The 23108-nt window shown below is 43.5% G+C and overlaps 1 protein-coding gene and 1 long non-coding RNA gene across 4 annotated transcripts; one reads left to right on the top strand and one right to left on the bottom strand.

Annotated features, from left to right (window-relative positions):
* Positions 1-151: 151 nt before the first annotated feature.
* LOC136047622 (uncharacterized) lies at positions 152-16254 on the bottom strand. Of its 3 annotated transcripts, none has more exons than XR_010622106.1 (3): positions 4976-6344; positions 3016-3249; positions 152-1337 (listed from the first exon to the last, which is right to left on the bottom strand). It is a non-coding gene; the product is annotated as an uncharacterized LOC136047622 (long non-coding RNA). The 3 variants fall into 3 exon arrangements; XR_010622107.1 differs by lacking the exon at positions 152-1337 and adding an exon at positions 1407-1954; XR_010622108.1 differs by lacking the exon at positions 152-1337 and adding an exon at positions 16194-16254 and having other exon boundaries at positions 1963-3249; positions 4976-5094.
* UBE2B (ubiquitin conjugating enzyme E2 B) lies at positions 15511-22880 on the top strand. Its single transcript, XM_065734892.1, has 6 exons — positions 15511-15632; positions 18411-18491; positions 19206-19231; positions 20262-20351; positions 21722-21810; positions 22643-22880. Exons 1-6 carry the CDS (start codon positions 15589-15591, stop codon positions 22769-22771), a joined length of 459 nt encoding a protein of 152 aa, XP_065590964.1. The 5' UTR covers positions 15511-15588; the 3' UTR covers positions 22772-22880.
* The last annotated feature ends 228 nt before the right edge of the window (positions 22881-23108 follow it).

Below are 23108 nucleotides of genomic sequence, written 5' to 3'. Positions count from 1 at the left end.
TGCAGAGCCCAAATAGTACATGACAAAATCACTAGTACCACCCTTAAATTTAAGACTTCCATTAAATGGTTTCTGTAAAGAGAGAAATGCTCATCATCTCATATCACAAAACGTATTACTTGAAATTTGCTAGTTGAGAGTTCTCTCTGGTGCACAGAAAGTGTGTATGGTCTTATTAGAAGAAAAAGTTACAGAGCAACTGAAAATTACACTTTCAAATCAATAAATACAGATAGTTCATAGTCACAAGACTTAGGGAAAGGTTGCCAATTCATGAATACTAGATGTTTAATATTTTGCAAAGCTGAAGAAGTTCCGGAGCTTTGCATGCTTTCCGCTGTGTTTCCACTACTGAAGCCACATCTGCTGCTCTTCCTCGCTTCTGAAAACGCCGCACGTCATCGTAATGTGCTGAAATCTTTCGAGCACTTTGCAAATACTACCGCTGCTGGGACAGACACTTCGCGATTGTTGCCAGATAGACAAAGGCACAGTTTCAGCCCCGCGAGGGGACAGTAGTTAACTGAGCTGCCAAACGTGACTGAAGCATTTAGAATCAAGTTCAGTAGATAGCTGGGCACGTGCCCAACTCCTTCCTTTGAAACCAATAATGTAAACATCTGTGAAGTGCCCTGCTAAGTTTCTCCCGGAAGACTTGAGGCGTTGTGATGCTCCTGTGGTGCTCAGATCAGCTCACATCGCAAGTCCTTTGTTTGGGAAAGATGTCCTTCTCCTGAGTCTTTTATTTCCATGAACTATGTTTAAGCACTCAGGGACACAACACGTTATTAATACATGCAATCAGTTGTCATGGGGATAGTGTGAATCAAGCTTTTTATTGTTGTATCTTTGCTTCTTGTGCCAGGATACTGTGGAGCAACTACAGTATCTGCCTATTAAATGATTGGCTTTAGGAATCCAAAAAATGTAGGACTTGTAAGAGGTGTTTGTGTTGTTTTTTTTCCACAAGTTGCAACATCGTAGATTGCTCTGCTTGTTTCTGTGAGATCTCACACACGATGTGACGACTGAATTAGTAATAAAGCCTCTGCAGGATGTGTTTTCTCTCCTCATCTTGGTGCATAGACTTATGGAAAAATGTGGAAACTAATCCAAAAGAAGGCACTTAATAGCTAATGTAGTTCAGGAGTCCTCAGGTTTGTAACGAGGATTGGTTTTTTTTGGAATGAGGCTACAATTCTCCTAAATGCCTTTGGAATCCAGGAGAGCTGAGTACCCGACCTGCAGATCTGAGAATGTTAAGCTTAAACTCTCTGAGACGTCTTACTTGTGCCTGTCGTAACATTTCTGCTCTTTAACTGTGCTCTTGCAAAGTACTGTGATAATGGGGAAGAAGCACACAATGCAGTTCAGTGAGCAGAAAGGACTCTTTATCCTGTGATTCTTTTTCTGTCCACCAGTTACATTTGAGACAGGCAAACCTACCCAGTACAGTCATTTTGTAGCCTATTTATTTGAGTGAACAAGAGAGATTCTCTGCATTACAGCCAATTCTTCTTTCTTCTTTTCTTCATCTCTCAGATTTTTACTCTTCAGTTAATGCTACGTAACAGTGACTACCCTACTGACCTTCATCTGGCTCAAGCAACTGGAGAATTAAACTGTAACAACTGCAGAAAGGATCGGAGCAAGAAAATGTGAGCTATTCCTCCCCCTCTTTCCTTCCAGGTAAGTAAGTATATGTCTTTTTCACAGCACTGCCATTGCGCTGTAGTGTAGGAAGCATGAACCCAGCTGGGGAGAATTGTACCCATGACTTCCAGAAGCACATTAATATTATATCTGTGTGGTTTTGAAGATACCACAGGTGTCTTGCGTGACAAAACAGGCACACACAGTGTGCTGAAGGTGCCTTGCTAAACTACCACCTTGCCACTCAGCTCAGCGTCAGTTCTCAGCAGCGCAGTGTCCTGGCTGCTGCTTTAAATACTTGCTTTGAAGAGAGAGACAGAGGAGGGAAAATTTCTTTTGAAATCTATTTGTGTATGTGCTAAAGGACAAGGGAGAACTGTGTTATATTCACAGCATTGGAACATTTATTCTTAGACCCTGATATTGTTTCACTGGGGTTAACAAGTGTATTATTAGTGATAGCTAGTTACAAATAATAACCTGAGCTTATTTTAACCTAATGCTGAATCAGATTTCATTGTGATAGATTCACTGCTGTGCTTCACTCTTTGAATATTATCATTAAGAATTTCTGTGCCTTCCATTTTAGATGTTAAAAATAGGTGACAAATGGATAATAATTATAATTCCAAATCTTGTTGCAGCCTTACATAACTATGTTCTTACCAAAAGCCTTATTTTAAGGGTTGGGTTGAAGAACATACTACAGTAACCTGAAATTATTTGCACTACTGTAGCTGCGTTATGCAAAGCATGGATAGAATATATCTTCTTTTTCAAAGAAATTTTGAGAACCAGTTTAATATTCATGAAAACAAACGTGCACAGACTGACTCAGGTTTGGCACTGTAAAATCATGTGTTGTCAGCACCTCTTAGTCCTTAGCATAAGCATTCTTCATAATCCTATATTGCCCAAGCAGAAACTCCTAGTCATGCCATCTCGCTGCCAGTCAAAATATTTGTGTGTGCAATAAGGGTAAATATATAAACATGCAAAATGAAATAACAATGGTAAATCACTTGGATAGGGAATATCCCCAGGTAGATGAAGCTACACTTGATAAACCTGAGTTTCTTCATTACTAGCTCTGTGTTCTTACATGAAGTACTGTTTCCAGTTTTCCTAGCTAGAAGTGTTTACCCTTGCAGCCCTGAGGTGGGCCACCTTCCTTCACCTTACCTCATCACCATCTCCATCAAATTCCCATGACTTGGGAAAGGTAAAAAATGACTGTAAAGTGCAGTTTTCAATCCTGAGAACACAAGATATCTCCCTTCATGTGCACCAGATTTCCCAGTTCCCCCAGTGATAACTTTAACAGCAAACCATGATCTCTTCTTTTTAGGTAATACATTTTACTTAATCTCCTATTTCTTTGCTTGTTGTAACCTCCATCCTTAATTGACGTATTTATATTCCATCGAAGTCAGCATTTTTCTTCCTGATTGCTGCTCTTCTCCTTTATCCTTTTTCCCGTGCATCACTTCCTTTCTTCCCCTTTTTCATCCTTGGTCTGTGGGATTTAGTGATCTCCACAACACCTCATAAGATCTGGGAACGCCATTCTAACTTCAGAAGCTTTTCTCTCTAAAGCTGTGTATAATGTGGGTAACAAATACACTGTTAGAAATTTGGCTAAATAAAATTCTCTCATCTAACCAAAGAACAAGAATTGACTGTGAACTGTCTTGTTAATCTCTGGTACAACTTGTAGCTGATAACACCAGAACTCTCCTCATTTTGTCTGGAATTGGAATCTTAGTGACCAAACATCTCATTTTGGCTTTGATAGATACACTGTTAGAGGTAACTGTCGAGTATGTTCAGTAATGAAATAGGCACCCTCCTCTTGTTAACCTCAGAGTACACGTGTCTATTACATTTTGTTGCATGTCTGTTGTACAGGTGCTGCAAACATGCAGCTGGTGGACATCCAAGCCAACAAATCCTGGAAGCTTCCAGGCCTGGTCTTCCCAAGTTCGTGCTGCTCTTGAGCTGTGTTAGCTGAATTTCTGAGTTTCTTCATAGGCAGTAAGTTCATCCAAAAGCTGTCAGTTTCATGTTTGAAAGCAGAAGCTAGTAATAGCCTTACTTGCTACTGTGATACACAGAGATCCAGGTCACCAAAATTATAATATAAACCAGTCTCAGCAGCATAACTGTGTGTAATCTATCATCTCGTGTTGCAGCTGTTTCTAGATACTGCCCCTCACTGTACCTTTGCATACAGGGCTCTCTGTGTCCTGGGTATAGTTACACCTCCCTTAAAAAATGGCATCTATTACAAAGGAAGGTGATTCATATTTGTACATCTAGCAGTCCAAACAACTTAACTGGTTCAGCTGCTACTGTTCTGATTTTTTGACAGTGTCCAGTGTTTGCAGCAGGCAAACGTACCGAAATAGAACAAGAATTATTCATGTGTAGGTAATATACCAAGTGAAAGAATTTCCACAATAAAATTGTGTACGTTACAGTAGCCTTGAGATAGGGCTGACTTCTTTCACAACAAGTTCTTCTGGTTTCATGTGACTACTTAATACGCTTCTGTGCTCCAGAAAATAACTCTTGCTCTTACTCTGTACTATGAAACCAGTATAGCAGGAGGCACTGTGGGCTGGTGGATCAGGAGACAGAAGATGTCTCTCGTATCAATTCTCACTTCCCCTTCTGTGAGGTCTTACAGAAACTATTACAGATTTTGCTGATTGGTTTTGTTTATTAGTTTTTGTTTTTCTTAAACTGAAATGCACTTTCTTGGAAGTGTAAATTATCCATAAGAGGAAATTTGTGACTACTTGGTGAACAAACATTATTTTCTTATGTCTATAAATGATACAAATGAACAAATGTTTGGGCAGCACCGCTGAATGCATATGCTTACCTTTTGTTCCTATGTTTTAAATGTAAATGTTTTCTACGTGATCATCCAGAAGAAATGCATGTCTATATTCCTTCTAGAAAGGAGAGCCTATGACGTAAAAAAACCCACCAACAAACAGCTGCTGGCAAAGAGTAGTGTAACATGTCTTTTTACTGATGGTTCTTCTCTACCATCTTTTGCCCCAGAAGGCTGTAAGTGTGCAATGGCTTGCAAGCACAAAGATAAATTCACTTATCCTGAAAAGCAGTTATCTCTAAAATGAAAACCACTACACAGGACAGTAAGATTTTCAGGTGAAGGAATGAATAACCATGTGTTCACTTGAAACTACCAGTGCCTGTACTTAAAACAGGGATGATAAAAGCAAAGCACAGCTTTACTATCAAGTGAAACTGTGTATGTAGCAGGTGCTAGCAGTCAGGGTATAATACTTACCTGTGTATCCAAATCACTTCTAGTCTTCTTTCTGTGATGAGATTGTGAATGTTCTTTTTTGTTTTTGTAATTAAAGGGTGGAACAGATGGCACAGACTTAAAGAGCTGTATTCATTAAACTAAAACAGAGAATGTTTCCACATTATACTTTAATATAATAGGATTTTGCTTCAGTGAAATAAAACTATAGAGCCTAGTGCTTGGGAATGTTTACTATATGAGAAGCTTCACTGTTAAAAGATTTCACTGAGTCATGCCATGAGTCTCTGCCAAATACCAATCATATGACCAGCTCAGTTAAAGAGGGTGTTTCTTCATGCCAGCGTGTTTCCAATGCCACCCTACAGTGAACCCTTTTTTGACAGTACACCTGTGGGTTTTATGTAACACCAAAGGGGCACACTGTGCCCTGATTGCATACGTTTAGAAAAGAGTAGATATTAACAGCTGGCCTGGCGTTAAGAAATAGAGTTGGGTTTGATGTGGTAGAGTTAAAGCAGTTAAAGCAGATCAAACATCGATGCTCTTAGAAATCAGGGAATGTTTTGTCAGATTCAGGAATCAAGTCGCTACTCTCTGGATGGCAACCAGTTTCAAACATTCAGACAAGAGAATTTTTCATTTCATTATTTCTAGTTACTGAGATTAAGATAGGCAAAGTCTGAGCAGAGGCTAAGCAACAGTGGACAGTGCTAAGCTTTCCTAAATCTAAAAAAATATTTATACTCAGATATAAATATTTGAGTGAATATTTTTCGCTACATTTTTGGGATCTTGTGTATTATTACTGAAATGTCTTCTAATCCATGGAAAGTTGCAGCAATTGTTTTGTACTAGTCATTCTTTGTTCTAGCAAGCTCCAGCTTTAGATACAAAGTATGTCCTGTACAACTCTGCCATGGTTAGCACCCAATACATCACCTTCTGCATGCACTGACTTTTCCTCTGTTAATCAAACACTATGGCAGGGATGAAATGCCCACGGAAAGCAGCACTGCCAAGAACACGTGGACTCACAATGGGCGAAGGTATTTCTGCTTCAACTCTTACTGCCACTAAAGTACACTGCAAATTAATCTATCTCAGTGATTACTGAATAAGAAAGTTAAAGGGACGAGCACACATGCCATGGAGTTATTCTTCTCTTCACTGTAATCTGTGAAATCACTGTTGTGCTGTGTGCAGATAACTGAGAGGTCACAGGGGATTATGTGGACATTTATGTTTCATTCTGGTTTACGTGTGTTCAACACCAATGATATCAACAAAATTGTTTCCATCTTCAGTAATGCTGCATTTGCTTCTAAGACTTACTGAAATAATAATGCAATTGTTAAGTGCACATGTTGAGCCTTTACTGAGATCACAGCTTTTCAAATTTTCATCATTCAAATACTAAATATACTCTTGAACGTGATGAAGCTTCCTGGTACAGTGTTTGCAAATGAAGAATGGAAAATAAACCAGTATGGGAGGAAATCTCTTTGCAGCACTGCAGAATAATGCTTGATGTAAGGTACTCTTTGTCTAACTCAGCCTCTGTTTCTTAAAATCAGTCCTTTCACATGGAAGAAATATCTCAGAAGTTGAGCAACCATGGCATGCCTTTAAACAATCATTTATATGCAATCTTTCTGTTATTTTCTCTTCTGCAGAAAAACAAGCAAACAAAAATCACAGGAACTAATGACAAAAACAAAAGTGCTGCATGGTTGGTCCGTGTGTGCAAGAATCTCTTGTGTAGCATTTAACAGCAGAGGTCATTTGATTATCATCTCTTCTCTGACTACCCTTTTAAAACTTTCTTTTTCTGTGTGGTTCTAAAAGAATTCAAATATTCTTTTGTGGGGAAAACATCACATTTTAATACCAATCCTAGCTAGCATTTCCCATCAGTAGCTCTCAGCAGGCTTTCCAGAAGTCAGTGCCATTTCACAGATGAGGTCTCTGACATGTTCAGCAGTAGGATTACTTCATTCATCCCAAATCACTTCAGCCAACAGCACAGCAAGGAAGGAACATGATCCAGATGTCTTCTAGGCTACTGTCAGATCCAGTTTGCCACTTTAAATAAAATCTATTTTATTTTTTGTTCTCGAAGAATTTGCTAGCTCTGTCTGCATTTCTCATCTTATCTTGGAGCCTCAGAGGTAATGCTTTTCTTTCTGAGATCTTCCAGGAATTCTGTCCCACCTTCCAAGCTGAGATGCAGTGAATGAAATCTGCTTTTCTCAGTTCCAACTCAAACCTGTAGCTCATCTAGGCTTTTTATGGATTTGGTCATGTTAAGCCCCCATTTCCCTACTTATTCTGAGCCCTCAAAATAATTTTTAGATAGGATTATATGGGAAAACGCATTAGTAGAATAAGAGATTTTAAAAATAGCCTAGCATCTAAATCTCAATTTAATCTCTTATAATTGTCCCAGAATTTGAGCTCAAGGCATGGTGAAAAACTAGCTTAGTGCTGGTAAGGAATAGCTATATGCTGCATATACACTTCATAAATACAAATTTGTGAAGCATCCTAACTGTTTATTACACATGGGTGATGTCATGTAAGGTTTAACTACAGTAAAACTGCTTTCTTCAGAGGGACAGTATGGTTTTTCTCACACCTGTGTGTGTGCTGCATACAGTGAATCCTAGATAACTCAGAGTGGTTCCTGTTTGTTTCTGTCAGTTTGCTCTTCATTAATCCTGCCACAGTGTGGGCATTGCTCCTGCACAGACAGGCTGGCAGCAAGTCAGGCCAGAGAGCAAAACCAACACAATTCTTATATTTTAATATAACACGAAATGTGAGATTAAATAAGAAGAAATTATGATGTGCCCTAACTTTAATGGTATGACTTTTTTTGTTCCATTTCAATGTTATGTAAAATTCTGCCCAGATTTCAAGATTTTGTATTGCAATTACTGAATTTAAATAGCTAGTGCACACTTGTATGCAGATCTTTCACTACTGTTCAGATTCCTCATATGTTATGTATGTATACTGATTTCTGTAATATGTCATTAGGTCACAGTGCATTGAATTAATTCAGACATAAATATTGGAGAAACTTAATTAGAACATGAGTGCAGTATTATTGCTGTGAAACCACTTGTTTTTTTTCCCCACTAGATAGTGAACAAGCCAAAGTCATTGGTGTTTCATTGTGTGAAGACACAACTGCAGTTTTATGAGTACACTGTCCTGGTTTCAGCAGATGCTCTTTTCCCTGTGCCCCTTTTCCCTTTGTAGGCTACTTTTGGACCCATACCAAGCCTTTGTGAGGCTGTTGTGCAGGAAGAGGATCCAAGTTCAAAATACCCATCTTTGGTCAGGTTATTTTAGTCAAGATCAAGTCCTTGACCGGGTTCACTGTGCAGTCCCACATACTGTTCCACCAGCACAGCTTAGGGAAAGATGTGGGACTGGAAGCAAACAACATGACTTTGAGCTGCATGCATCAGCACTGCACACAAGAAAAACAAACCAAAAAACCCCCAACCAAACAACAACAAAAAACCATCAAGACATTAATCAACCTGTAAGGAATATTTGTTTTCAAACAGCTTTCAAATAAAGTTACAGAACTCTTGTAGATGAAACGTGTTTAGTTTTTAGGATAAAAGGCTACAGCCAAAGCTAGAAGTGGCTTCTAATTATACAGAATAAACATACACAGAATTAGACTCTGTGAATTCTAAATAGGTAATACACAGTGAATATTTGAATACTAGATATTTAATAATAAATAATGCTAAATAAATGTTGTTAAATCTTTCATGTCTGTCATCCTGCTCACCAGGGTACAGCTTACAATTATTTTTTAGGAGAAAAGGTGTTTCATGGGCAGTGGTGGATTACTAACTAGCATTTTCTCACAGGAATTTTGAAGTATGCTGAACATAGCTTTTAGTTAAGATATTCCTTCTAACTTTTTTTGTACATTACCTTTTACTTTTGTTAATGATGCTGAGGCTGGAAAACCTAAAAAGCAGAAATTGCTGTGGAACCATTATCTGTAAAAACAGGTTTGATGTCTTGCACAGAAGAAAATTACTTCTGTTCAAGCTGTATGTAATATTTTTCACGTGGCAACTGGTTTCCCTTAAAACGATAAGACATTAAACCTGAACTAAAAATAATCATTTTGGCTGTTCCAGTTCAGGAAATTTCTACGAGCCCACTTATTTACTGAGTGCTATTACAAGTAGGAAGGACTCCCACATATGTAGCAGTTGTGTTTACAGCTATGGCTTCTGAACATGCCTTGGGGTTTCTGATGCTGAAAGTAAGCTTGTAGTATTATTATATCCTTATAATGTTCACAGTGATTACGTCCTCATCTATTCACTGCCTGCCAAAAGACACCGCGCTGTTTCAGGGGCAGGAGCAGGCTCTATAGCCACACCTGCTGGCCGGCTGAGCACGGGGCAGTGCGGGTCCTAGTGAGCCATTAAATGTCGGGAAGGTAATTTTACAGACAGTATGCCTTCATGTGAGCAATGCTGTGTGTTACCACCTACAGAAACAAACCAACATCGGTTTGCTGTCCATAGGAGTCACTCGTTTATAAATGTGTGCATAGTTATGGACTTATATCTGTTCATTTCAAAAGTTCACATTGCTAGGTTATAAGGAATTTTCATCTAGTGCTGTTCAGTTTCTGTTCTCTGCTTAATTTTTATTTATTTATTTATTTATTTTGCCTTTCCACTCAGATTTCCATCTGGGATGTCTGAGCTTCTCCTATTGCTACGTAACCTAGTTCACTCTTTTTTGGCACATCTTACTGAATTGGTACAGGGTGCTGATGGAAGGTGACTTGTTATTTTAGTTCCCAGTTCTAGGGTAGGTAAGGGCCCCAGAGCTTTACTTAATTATGCTGGAGAAAATATTCCCTTTTGGAGCAGTCTGCTGGCTGCAGACTATCCCAAAATACTCTTCTACTTTGTTAGATGGGTTGTGAATGGACTATCAGAGCAGCTGTGACAATGATACTTCGACTCAAGATTTCTTCAGCTGCCCCTTTCTCTCTAGAGCCAATTGTCCCAACATCTCAATTTCCAGATTGCATTTATTTATGCTGCTCTTCCTTTTAAGCTTCACACGCACAAGAAAAGACTGAAGTTCCCACAGTGGTGCTTATTAAATGAAAAGGTGCAGGTGAGAAGGGTAGGAGCCCTATACCAGCAGAGGCATTCATCCTTCAGCAATTCAGAACGTCTGATTTAAGTGTTCAGTTCTTGCTTAAGTAGAATGATCTGAAGCATTTTCTGAGAGTCTCTGCTTCTTTCCCTTCACCATTCAGATGAAAAACAGGCTCTTCTAACTTAAAATAAATCAAGTGGCTTAAATAGATGGGTTAGTACCCGATTAGCTTCCAGAACCAAAAGAATCTTGTCATAATTCTGAGAGACTATTCTCTGTCCATCAATTTCCATTTTTGTTTTCAGCTGCTACAGCTTTCTAATGGCAGCCAGTTCTGAAGTGAGTCACCTTGTAGTGTCCCTTCATGCTGTGTGTCATTTCTCCTAAAAGAAACCCAAATAAACACAACTAAGACAAAATATCAGTCCTGCAAAAAGTTCTCTAAATGTTTGTGACAGGATTTTGAAGGGTTAAAAAGACTTCTGGGGAATCCACACAGCATAATAGCGTTTTTTCTCTCTCTCATACAGTTCAGTTCAAACCTACATTTCAAGTAAAAAGCACAATTGTTCCAACTTGACACCTTCTCAAAATGTATCTGCAACTCAGTCAATGTAGCACCAACAAGAGAAATGACTTCAGAGCTCAGATGGATTTCTCACTGGGATATGAGGGATTTTAAAGGGCACAAGAGAACAGACAGAATCAAACTGTTGTGCCCTCCCCTCTGAGCAGCACAGCAGCCTTTCTGCAAGTGCTGCAGTTCAGCACTGAAGGAAATCTTGGCTGCCAGTCTTTAATTTCCCCTGACCCCATGAATGAATGAGGTCCTTCATTTCTCTGAAGCAGCAGCCCTTGCTATGGTCAGTGAAAGAGTGCATCAGAAAAGCCTGCTGGTGAAGGCTTTGCTGGTATGTACTAAACAAGTACTTTGTATTTTTTGTTCAAGGTTTTGTGGCTTTAACAGGTTAATAGTGATGCCTAGTATCACCACTAGCACTATGGATCTGAGGATGAGATCTTTATCATTTATTTTAAGACCTAATGAATAAACTTTCTATGTGGAAGAGTACACTTTAGATGTGCTCATAAAAGTGAAAAGAACAAGCTAGTAAAAAGAGAAAGTGCATCACAATTGCATTAATCTTCCTCCATCTGCTCTCTCTCAAATCTTTTTATGACAGGAAATTGCCCATTGGATTTTTTATTTTTCTTAATGGATATGGCAAAACCCAAATCTATTTCTGTTCCCACTGACACCAGGGGAAACGATTCAGTGTCTGAACAGAACATTTTTTTTCAAACCATTAGCATCTCTAACTGCATTTCAGTGAATGTGGTAATTATAACATCAGTGAATGTCAATTAACTGACTGAAATGCTTATGACACAGTGGACTGGCACTTATGCTCCCGAATCTCTTTGGCACTTCTGAAAATCCCAGCTTCTCTAATTATCCATCTCTGATGTGCCATATGTGTGGACATTCCCAATTAAGCTGGCTGAACTACTCATATGGGCTGTAACAGAATGGCATTTCTCGTAGGAAGTGCCATTTAGCAGATTAATCAGAGTACTGCACAAAAAAGCATTCACACCTTCAGCTCTGCTAATAGGAAAAAATAATGCATTGTGAAAAACTAAACTGTTGTCTTCTGGTCACGTTCAGTGTGTTACAAAATTAGCACCAGCCATGAAATCTCAATCAGGTGCTCCTGAATGTATACATTTCTTGTACCCCAAATCTCCCTGCCCATGTAAACATAACAGAATGAAATTCATCCTCCTGCATGTCTCCAGGTAACTCCTGGAGCAAAGCTCAGGGAGAGACACTGCATCCCATTACTACATAGTGGGGATGTAGGCTGGGCACACAGCACAGAGGCTGAATGGATAAGCCAGCAGCCTAATGACACCTTACTGTTCTACGTCTCCTACTTTGCAGGAGTTCAGTTAATTTAGAGATGGTTTCTGTGGCTTGGGGAAATTCCAATGTGGTACATGCCCAGACCAAAGTTCTTGAAGAAAATCCGTGGAAATATGTCTAAGCTCAAATGTTCCCACTGAACTCAGAAGGGAGAGCTCACTGCACCATCACAAGAGAGAAGTTCACTCTGAGGGTGGCAGCATGCTGCTGTGAGCTGCCAGGAGGGGTGGTGGAGGCTCCTTCTGTGCAGGGATCCCAACCTGGCTGGGTGCTTTCCTGTGCAACCTGCTGCACAAAGCCTGCTCCAAGGGGGCTGGTCTGGTGGAGCTGCAGAGCTCCTCCCAGCACACACAGTCCTGTGATTCAGTGTGATTCTGTGGTGTGTAGTGCTGAAATATCTCTGCAAGGAGCTGCTCGTAGATAATCCCTCATCTGTTTGAGGACAGCACAGCACTGGTATGACAAATACACCACCCCTTTTGTGGCCAATGTGCACTGAGTATCCTGGGAAGTGAGCCAAAGCCAAGTGATGTCAGCCACAGCTGACTGGGGCTGCCTGGGGCAGCAGGGCCGACCTCTGGAGTAAAGGAGAACGAGAGGCGGCCTTTCAGCCAGCCCTGCTTTCCTCCACTGCATGGCACAGCCAGGGAGCACACACAGCTCGCGTGTGCCACGCGGGGAAGTGCTGTGGGACAGCAGTGTGCACCGTGGCAGCAGCCCATGGCCAGGGTGGTTGGTAATGGGCAAAAACTGACGTGTGTTCTTCCACTGTTTGCTTTAAGCACGGACTGTTTTTGTCCACACCCAAACTTTCTCCCCAGATTTGAAACTTGCTTTAGGTTTCCGTTTTCATTTGGCACCAACGTATATAGAACAAATCGCTCAGGCTGCTTCGTGCAGAGCAGCCCGTGAGTTGCCAGGTACTGTGCTCGTGGTGCAGCTCTGATTTCTGAGCCCTTTCCCTTTAACAAAAAAGGAAAAGCAAAAAGAAATCAGAAGCTGTAGAAATGCTATTTCTCTAACTAAGGCTGATAAGAGCTTTTTCTAATTTCCCGAATCCTGTCCTTGTGCTTGCTCTCCCACGCCTGGCCCGTGACATCCCGCTGCTCGTAGGAGGACAGTGCTTTTGAGGCACGAACAGTTCTGTAAGCATGTAGTTATACACAGATGGATGTATTAAGAGGAATAACGCCCCAGGGCTGCCCTCACTGCACTGCCCCAAAGGTCTCCGCAGCCCGGGGCTGTCAACTCAGCTCTGAGCACAGACCATGACAGCCAGGAGCCAGCACTCACGCACGCCTGCAGTGCCATCACTAAACACCACTTCTAAGCGGAAGGAAGGAGGGAAGGAGGGAAGGAAGGAAGGAAGGACGGCAGGGAGCGAGGCGGGCGGCGCTGCCATGGCAACGGGCGGCGCGCCCTGCGACGGCGCGGCTGCGTCGGGGCGGTCCGTGCTCAACAGGAGCGGCGCCGCCGTGCGGGCACAGAGCGGAACGTGCGGGAGCGCTGAGCCCGAGGAGGAGGAGGAGGAAGGTTCGGGCTCGGGGTTCCCTTCTCGGGTCGGTGGTGTGCCCTCGGGTAACAGAGTGCGCGGTTTACTGGAGTTCATTTAAAGAGTAATTGGGTTCGGTAATTGAGGTCAGTGGTTTGCTGTCAGAATAGCAAAACGGGTTGAGGAGCTCCACGCGCTGTTTCTTTGCAGGGTTGGGGCAGTGCCCGCACCGTGCTCACCCGTGTTCGTGAGTGCTTTGGTGAAAGGAGATGGCTGCGGCCTCCTGGCAGCTGCTGCTGCACAGACAACGCGAGCAGCATCCAGCCGGTGGCCTGGCTTACCCATCTGCTCTGGGAGTCCTGGTTTGGCTGATGGGAACCCGGGCAGCTGCTCCTGGGGGATGGGGGAGTGTGAAGGAGGGTGACCTGGAAGTGATCATGAAGTTCCTGGGAGCATGGAGCGCTCCCACCAACACCAAAGCAGGCAGCTTGCTTCGTTCCTACTTCCCAAGCTCTTCCTTTGATGAAGGGACCAAGGTACTTGAGAACTGCTTCAGTTTGCTGAAGATTAAAATAGAATGACTGCTGCAAAGTGCTGCCTTCCTGTTTAGTGTAATCCTTTATCAAATATTCTCTTCCTGTTAAAAAAGGAATCGCCAACAACTAGAAAGAAGCTTCTGATGAGAGGCTTTTTTCAACTATTAATGGACTACTTAAGAGGTTTATGACATGAAGGTGTTACTCATGTTCTAGACTGAATGCTGCAAGGTTTTTTTTCCAGTTGTCTGAAGAGCTGTCCCAGTGGATAACTGATGGCTGTGTGCCCTCCAGGCACTGCGTGAGAAGGTCACATCTGAAGCTGTTTCCATCTGGCTTTGAAATCTGTTGAGTTACAAGTACCGTACTGACTTCAGTACTGATTTCAGTTGTTTTAGTTCAAACATTTTCAGTTTAACAGTAACGGTGGCAATGCGTTTAAATTCATTAAGTGGGGAAATACAGGTAATAATAAACTTCAGATGTACATCTGAAGTTTTTATTTACCACAGGTTTTGTTTTGAGATGCATTAATCCACCAAGGGTAGAGCCCTTGTTGTTACAGCTGAGCCAGGTTTTTGAAAACAGTTTGGGTTATAGTTAATAGGATCTTAAAACCCAATTGCCATACAATCAGCAGAACAGAAATAAGCTGGTTCTTCAGAGGGGGGAAATGGAGGCTTTCAATTTCCTGGAAGTAACCAGCCACACCTGCTTGACTACCAGGTGGGACTGATGAGAAAGCTTGGAGTCAGATAATGCCAACGTGTGTGAGGCTGTCCTGAGGGCCGTGACTGTGTCTGAGCCTGCTGTGCTGCCTGGCAGAGGGCTGAGCATCAGTGTTCCCTGCAGTGAGCACCGGATGCCTGCACACAGTCAGCTCAGAGCATCCTGCAGCAGGTTTCTTCCCGAGAAATTGAAGAGGAAGGACTTGGTAGTAAGGGCTTGGCTGGTGCCTGCATTCAGTAAAGCGGTGGAGGAGAAAAGCTTTGAGGAAGTTGTTGTGACCTTTTTGTTCCTTTTGCTCACCCCCAGTGTTAGCAGAGGGAAAATGCTGTTGGTTTTGCTGCAACAATTCCTGAGCCATGTGGGGTTTCAGAATGGGCTGATGGGATTTCCAGGCAGCGTTGACCTGCACAGAGAGGGAGAGCGGGGCTGACTGACGCTCTCCGCGATAAATCTCGTGATGGTCACAGACCCCTTACAGACACCTCTAAAACAACAAACCACCCCACAACAACGACGGGAGCTCACGGCGCAGTACCAAGCCCTCATTGCGGGGCGAGTGCCCGCGCCGCGCTCCGTCCCTCGACCGCTCCCCCTCCGACCGTGCAGCGTCGCGGACCACCCCCGGCCGCGGAGGGGCGGGCCGTGCCGTGCCGAGCGTTCCCTCCCTCCCCGCTTCTCCCCGCCTCTCGACGTCTGCCGGCCCCGCCCGGCGCGGAGGGAGACGCCATTGCGGGTTGTTTGTGCGGGAGGCGGTGCTGCGGCCGGGGCACGGTGCTCCGCCGCGATCATGTCTACCCCGGCGCGGCGCAGGCTGATGCGCGACTTCAAGAGGTGAGCGGCGGTGCGGGGCCGGGGCCGCTCCGAGGGCAGCGCTGGGACGGCCTCGCTGCCGCTCCGGACCGTCGGGGCCTCCGCGTGCCCCTCCCCCGGCGCCTCCGGGCGTCCGCTCCCGCGGTCCCGGCGGTCCGAGGCGCTCCGCGGGGCGGCGCAGAGCTTTACCGGGCGCGGTGCGGAGCTCCCCGGGGCCGCTGTGCTCGGGCCCGTTTCCTCCCATCCCCCCCCGAGGGCGCCTGAGGTGAAAGCCGCGGCTGCGCTGCACTTCGGGCGGACCCCGTGCGGGGCGAGCGCAAACACGGGGGGGAGGGGGGGGGTTCTAATTATGGAGTGCCGCAATTAGCGGGCGCTTCGTTCTCCGCATGTAAGCAAAACGAAATGCCCTTTTAATGTTTCTGTGCGCATGCGGTTCTGCCCGAGCTCGTCCATCCAGAGCGGTGCTGTGTCGCGGACGCGAAGTGCCGTGGGAACGGCTTCCGAGTGCCGAGCCGTGGGCTCCGGGACCCCCAGACCCACGCGTGAACGCGGTCGCGATTGGGTGCGGGGCTTTGTTGTTACCTCTCTTAAACGTCGCAGTTGGCTGTGATTTCCTCCTCGGCTGGAGGTGAGTCAGCTCGGGTCGGGGCTCACAGCCGAGCTGTTGTACCCACACCCGAAAGCGCAGCGGGGAGCGGCTGCCGTGCCCAGCGCCCGGAGCCGTGCCCGGCGGGCTGTGCTGCCGCGGTCCTGCGGCGGACTTGCTTTATTTTATTGGGCTGTGCGGGTGCCCAAAAGTGAGCGGTTTGCTCGGGGTGAAGCGCTGAGCAGTGTTTCTAGACAGCGATGAGACGGTGGTTTCTTGTTGTGATTTTGTAATCTCGGAGGGACTGGCTTGATAAGCCTGAAATTGGAGGCGGAGAGTTCTTTGAAGTCACGGAAGAGCGAGCAGAGCGAAACGTGGCACCCGCTCCCTTCTGTTTATCAGCTATTGCACTGCTTTAATACCCCAGAACATAGACAACTTTCTCACGTCGTTTTTTTCCTTTCCTCCTTCCCCCCCAGTTACATTTTTGTTTAGCCTTGTGTTTACCTCACGCTGAAAAAGCAGGCAGTGCTGTGAGCTCTGATTCACGTGGTTAAATATAAACTCCTTTTGCATATTATAGTTACCAGGGGTAGTGGGGAGGGAGCAGTGAGTTGTATCATCTAATGAAACCAACAGACCAACGTTACTTTTCCTCCGTGTAAGTACTGTTAGGAAAGGGCTTACTTTACTATATCTTCCCTAATTCTTAGTGACTTCCAGGCCCTGTTTGGAGCAGCCTGGTGTGCAGCCCTTGCCACAGCTTGTATGTCGTTGGATGTTTTGGCAGTAGGGTGCACATGAGCTTTTGAAGTTGCTCTAAAACCCAAAGCCATCCTCCTGATAATGTTTATCAGGCAAAGTGCTCAGGCATTATTACCAGCGTGCAGTCTGGCATGGAAGAAATCACATTCCTGCTCTCCCTGACCAAAATAGTAGGTGGTTTATGCTGTTCAAATTAAGCTGTCTGGACTGCATGTGCTCAGAGAGCAAGGATGTAAACACAGTCGGCGGGGGATCTGGATTGCAAGCAGGCAGAGCCCAGCTGCCAGCCTGGCTCTGCGGGCAGTGTCACTGCTGGTGTCCGTGTACACGAGCAGCTGTAGCTCACTGTGTCGGGGGCAGACGTGCAGGCATCACTGCAGTGTGTGGCTCAGCCCTAAGTCAGTATGCACATAGGCACTGGAGTTGAGTTAGAGTTTGTCCCTCGGTCTGTAGGGCTTTCAGTGAGAGTTTGCTCTTAACATGATACTGCTGCATGGTCAGATCTCATGTTAACAGTAAGCAACTGCTTCGAAGCAAGGGCAGTTACTTCACTTTCTGTATTCTTGCATGATTCAGGTGTGTGCAGTGGATGGCAGCTGTCACAGGAGGATCTGCCTGGGCAGTCCCCAGTCGTGTGGGAAGTTACTGTTTTATGTTCCAGGGTCTTACGTGATCCTGTGGCAGAAACACCCAGAATGGGCAGAAAGAGGGAATGTGGGTCCTGTTATTTAGTTAGAGTATGTATTTGTCTGGCAGCTTTCAGTAAGCATGTGCTTTTCCCTAGTCTGAGGATTAAGGAACTAAAAAGAATTTTAAATGCTTCCACTATTGCTTTGCAGACAAATATTTACATTTGTTGAGCTGGTATCAGGGAACAGTACAAAGGTTTCCCCTTGCTCCCTCTTCCCTTCTGAAGCAGTCAGCTCACCAGCCAAAACAGGCTTACACCAAATTTAGCTGCATTGTGCACAGACTTAGGGATGCAGGAAAAGCTCAGCTGACAGTTCTGTGCCCTTAGTTCTGGTAAGTATGTCCTGTAAGTATCGTCGTGCTGTGCTCAGCTCCTCTTTCTATCTGTGGCTCATTCTCTTTCTCTGACAGCCAGCAGCAGTTACTCACTCTGCTCCTTCACAGCCATCTGGGTGGTACTACAAATCCCAGCTGTGTGCTTTCCAGCATCGTTGCTTACGGTGCTGTGCTCCCCACGTGCCTGCCTCAACCTGCTGTGCTGTCACAGCACGTTGGTGCGATGCCAGAGCAAATCTGGCTGTGTTACCTCGTAGTTTGCCTTGTGGAATACTGCTCATCTGCACCTAGTGCTTCATCTGTTCACTGATGTAGAATGAGAAAAGATTTTTAAAAATAGTGGGTCTTACTGTTGAGTCACACTTGCAGGTGGAAGCATTTCACTTACGTAAGGCTTACTGTTCTATATTTGTAATTTCTAGATTGCAAGAAGACCCTCCTGTGGGTGTCAGTGGTGCACCGTCTGAGAATAATATAATGCAGTGGAATGCAGTTATATTTGGGTAAGAGTTTTTGCTCAGTATGAAGTCCCTTTCTTTTTTATGGGGAAGAGAAGGGGAAATGTTCTTTTTTTAATGTATGTAACATCCCTTGTGTGTGTGTGAATGTGGAGTCTGGAAATTTACAGAAATGGCCAAGTGTGCAGTCACAGTAAAAAATCTGTTTTCAGGGGTAATAAAGAATGTCTAGGGAAAAAAATATATATTCTTTTTTTTAATGCTGTTTGCATGTGGCTTAATAAACAGAATAGGTTTTATAGTAGCTGGGTTATGAAAAAGCAGGCTAGCTCTTTAAAGGTACATAAGAGCACCACATGTTCTGGGCCATCGAATCCAGATGCATTGGCAGTGTTTGGATTGATTCCTGCTGGAATGACATACAGGTTCTGTCTAGGAAGTTACATTATGTATCCTCCAGAAGAGGAGCTGTGGCAGTGGCCTTTCATAAACCTGAAGTCAGCTTACTGGCAATCTCCTCATTAGTTCAGCTCGAGTTTGAAATGTGGCACATTGCTTGGGATGATAATGGAGCAGGTATTCTGACTGACAGATGGACTGTGGAGAAGTCTGCTGAACGTGACAAAGCTCCCCGAGGTTGCCTTTGGATGCTTCCCTAAATGTTTGTGTGATTGTCTCTATGTCTGTCTTGAAAAGAGTAAGTGAACATTTAGAGGTAATGGTCATTGTTAACTGGAATTTGTTTCTTAAACCTTTCAGGCCAGAGGGGACGCCTTTTGAAGATGGTAAGCAGCTAACTTCTGTCATTCCTGTGAATATTGTCAGTATTAATGTCATTCTGCTCTGATATTATGTAAGTTGGAACAGTCCGAACAAGCAAAAAGTGAGGGGAGTGAGGCCCAGTTAGCTATGAAAATACTGCATTTCTGTGTAAGCAGGGTCTCACTGTAGTGGTTGATAGTTGTAAGGCTGTGGAGCAGTGCTTATAGCAAGGCTTGTTTAGACACAGGACACTGCAGCTTTTAGTGGGGGAAGTTAGTGTGCTGCTGCCAGATGTTTTCACTGCTGTGCAGCTATGCTCAGCAAGATGCTTTTCTGGTTTTATCTTTGTGGCACATTTGATTCATCTCTGTTCTTCTAACTAAGAGCAGGTGAAAAATCTTGAGTTGTTCTGAATATAGAACACAGTGAGAGGGGGGGAATACCAAATCTGTACATAAACATGAAAGCTGATGTGTAATGAATCTCCCCTAGGCATATGAGGAATAATGAGCTTAATAATTATAGCGTTATTGCAGTAATCAGCAGCAGATGTTTTTTTTTTTTCTGTGTTGGGTTGGAGGAGTACAGTAAGTTATTCACTGATCCGTAATAAAGGTTTTCAGTGAATCAGTCATGAGCTCCAAAGACTGAGATTGCTGCTGATGAAATTCCCCTTTTTCTCGCTGGCAGCACAAGGCCTTCCTAATGAAACACCTCAAAGTCACTGAAGTCATAAAACAGACGTGTTTGGTCACAGGAAAAGGGAGGAAGGCAGTGGGATGATCCATGCTGGATCTAGCTGCTTTCCCCAGTGTGCAGTCAGTCTCCATCTTGGACCTTCCTGCTGCTCTTTTTACTGCTATTAGTAATTATTAGTTCTGTAGTTCTGTTGCCACTTGAAATATGTGAAAAGGAAGCAGACTTAATGTGGATTGTTTGCATAATGGTGGGAAGAAATATTGATTATGGAGCACATGAACTAACTTACCTTGCTTGTTCCTGGGGCAGTATTTGTTGGTGGTCATCTGACTGTGTTTATGTTTGTTTGGACAGGTACTTTTAAACTAGTAATAGAATTTTCAGAAGAATATCCAAACAAACCTCCAACTGTTAGGTTTTTATCAAAAATGTTCCATCCGAATGGTGAGTAAATCATTTTTATTTAGCTGTAATTCTTACTAACTATTATGGTGTGGTCATGTATTCTGCACAGCTCCAGTGTTTAACAGTTTGCTCTCTCTGCACTGCTGCCTGCTGAGCAGTTGTCTCAGGCAGTAACTGCTTCATGGAAGAACTAAGAGTTGTGGTGCTGTTAAGTAGCAGCTATCTGTCTCTTTCCAATCAATATGGCAGCAAAATCTATAAGTGTTTTCAGCTACAGCTGCACTGAAGTTGGCCTAAAGGGGCAATTCTGCTTCAGATTCCTGCCCCCTTCATTGAACAGCACTTCTGTCCATGTGGACATACCATGAATCCAAGCAAACGTTCCTTATTTCTGTCTGGTGAGAGCTCGGGCAAGCCAACCTGCATGGGGTTCCCTGTGCTAAGCAGCACTGACAGCAGGAGGCAGCTGAGAAAGTGCAGAAAAAGCAGAGGGGAAGGGGCTGCCCCAGCTCAGTGGGAGTGCAGCTGTGGAGTGCTGTGCTCCTCACTCCAGCTCTCCATAGCTTTTATCCAGTTGCTGGATGCAGAAAACATAAACCATGCCTTTCTGTTTTCCAGTCCCCTCTGTTACAAAGGGTTATAGATTCAATTTGAGAGTTGAAGCATAAACCAATGTCAGTATTTCCTGTAGCTTGGCCCTCCTTGAACACAGGCTGGCTTTAACTACATTTCTGTGGCTTCTTAGACAGTATTCTTAGGCAACGCTCTCTAAATGTTTATCTGTCACATAACAAGCAAGCCAATATGCTTCTGACTGTTTTGGTTTTATTATATTTTGTTACTGGGATGAACAAGATAGAAAAACAGCATGTACAAGTTTGCATGACAAATCTCAGTTTCGTACAGGCTCTTGCATTCAGAAGTTGTATTTCAGGCACACTTCAGTATTTTCTGTTGTCTGCCTTCGTGTCTTTCCTGGTGTGAGAACACACAGTGCAGAGTTTCCCCGTGCAGTGCATGGTGACAGGTCCTCAGCTGGCACAGTGCATCCCATGCCTGCAGCAAATGTCTCTGCTGCTGAGAGGCATTATGTTGTGAGTCTGGGCCAGGCACACAGGAGGAGCAAGCAGCTCAGTCTGGGTCTACCAGTTCCCGTACTATTGCCATAATTTTGGGACCTTTCTTCATTTCCTTGTAGGTGTTTTGTTACTTCCAGAGTAATGCACCTCCTTCAAAATAGCAGGTATCAAATTATATATATGTAGTCAGCCATAGCTGCTAGGATCTTTCCCAACGCGTTTGTTAAATACAGGCCAAATTGATGTAGTAATTCTTGCTTGATCTGCATTTAATGAACAAGGTGTGAGATAAATGATGGACTGTAAATGGTGTGTGTGCTGTACCCACAGTTTATGCAGATGGCAGCATATGTTTAGATATCCTTCAGAATCGGTGGAGTCCGACGTACGATGTTTCCTCTATTTTAACTTCAATTCAGGTAACCTGTCATCTGTTTTAGCAGTTAAGTATGTTGTTTGTTTTGGAGACTGTTCTGTTTTGTTGTGGAGACTCTTTTGGAGAGTACACAGCTCGGTGACAAAACTGGCAGGTAACTTCTATCAGGAAACTTCAAATTCCTGCAGGTGAAGCAGTAACTTTTTAGATCAAATAAAATCAAAGTGCTGACCTATGTAATTTCTGATTTTGAGCTACCAGATGGCCACTGGACAATTTCCACAAGAAAAGTTAGTGGCTTGGCTTCCTTTTTATCTATTTTTTTAGTCAAGATGGGCAGCAAGGTGTAACATTTGTATAATGTGACATTAGAAACCATTTCACAAAGCCTTGATCTGTCACTTCAAGTGCTGCAGGAATCTGCTTTACTTGGAATAAGTAGAAATGATGTGGCACACTGAAGATCAACACATTTTCTTCTCCTGTGTGAATGCTTTTATATTTCTGGAGTGGCGTTTCTTAGAAGTTGCTTACACCTTTAGCCCTGGATGGCATTAGTGGTGTAATTGCCCCACAGTCTCTTGGTGTCATGCTGCAAACTGGCACCAATGGCTGTGTACCTGTTAGGTTTGTAAGGAGATAAGGAGCCAAAAAATGTGTACAGTATTACTGCACATAAAATGGATAATTGAGAGCTCAGCAGCTCTATCAGGGGTGCCTAATCTTAGCTTTAACTTGTTTTATTGAGTTCTGTTTTTCAAGTGGGCTCTTTTGTGTCATGCTTGCTTCCTGAAGCATTTGATGTGGAAGATGACATTTTCCATTGTTTTACAAGTTGTTGGTCTGTCTCACTTTCTGTTTTTGCCTTTTTCCAGTCTCTGCTCGATGAACCTAATCCCAACAGTCCAGCAAACAGTCAGGCAGCACAGCTTTATCAGGAGAACAAGCGTGAATATGAGAAAAGAGTTTCAGCTATTGTCGAACAAAGTTGGAATGATTCGTAACAGCTGCTTTGTTACTGTCCATCCTCGTAATCATTATGTACAATTTAACTCTCAATAGAAAGGCTACCGAGAATTTCAAGTGCCACAGCTCTAAGAATTTGCATAAAAACTCATTTGCAAACAGAATTAAGCCCTCCAGTTTAGGAAACTTAAAAGCTTGTGTATCTTGATTAACGTACTTCTTATTGCATGGTATGAACTAAGTTATTGCTACATAAATTTGTAATATATCCTGTTTGTATTTTTTTTCCAAGTGTATAATGTTGGTGTGGAGTTTTCATGACAGAATATACACATTTTGTAAATCTGTACTTTTTCAAATATTGAATGCCTTATT

Source organism: Cyrtonyx montezumae, unplaced genomic scaffold (assembly GCF_038088225.1).
Source record: "Cyrtonyx montezumae isolate F1298 unplaced genomic scaffold, pur_monq_1.0 scaffold_18, whole genome shotgun sequence".
NCBI lineage: Eukaryota > Metazoa > Chordata > Aves > Galliformes > Odontophoridae > Cyrtonyx > Cyrtonyx montezumae.
The sequence above is the reverse complement of the archived record's forward strand: the minus strand, read 5'-3'. Positions and strand labels throughout refer to the sequence as shown.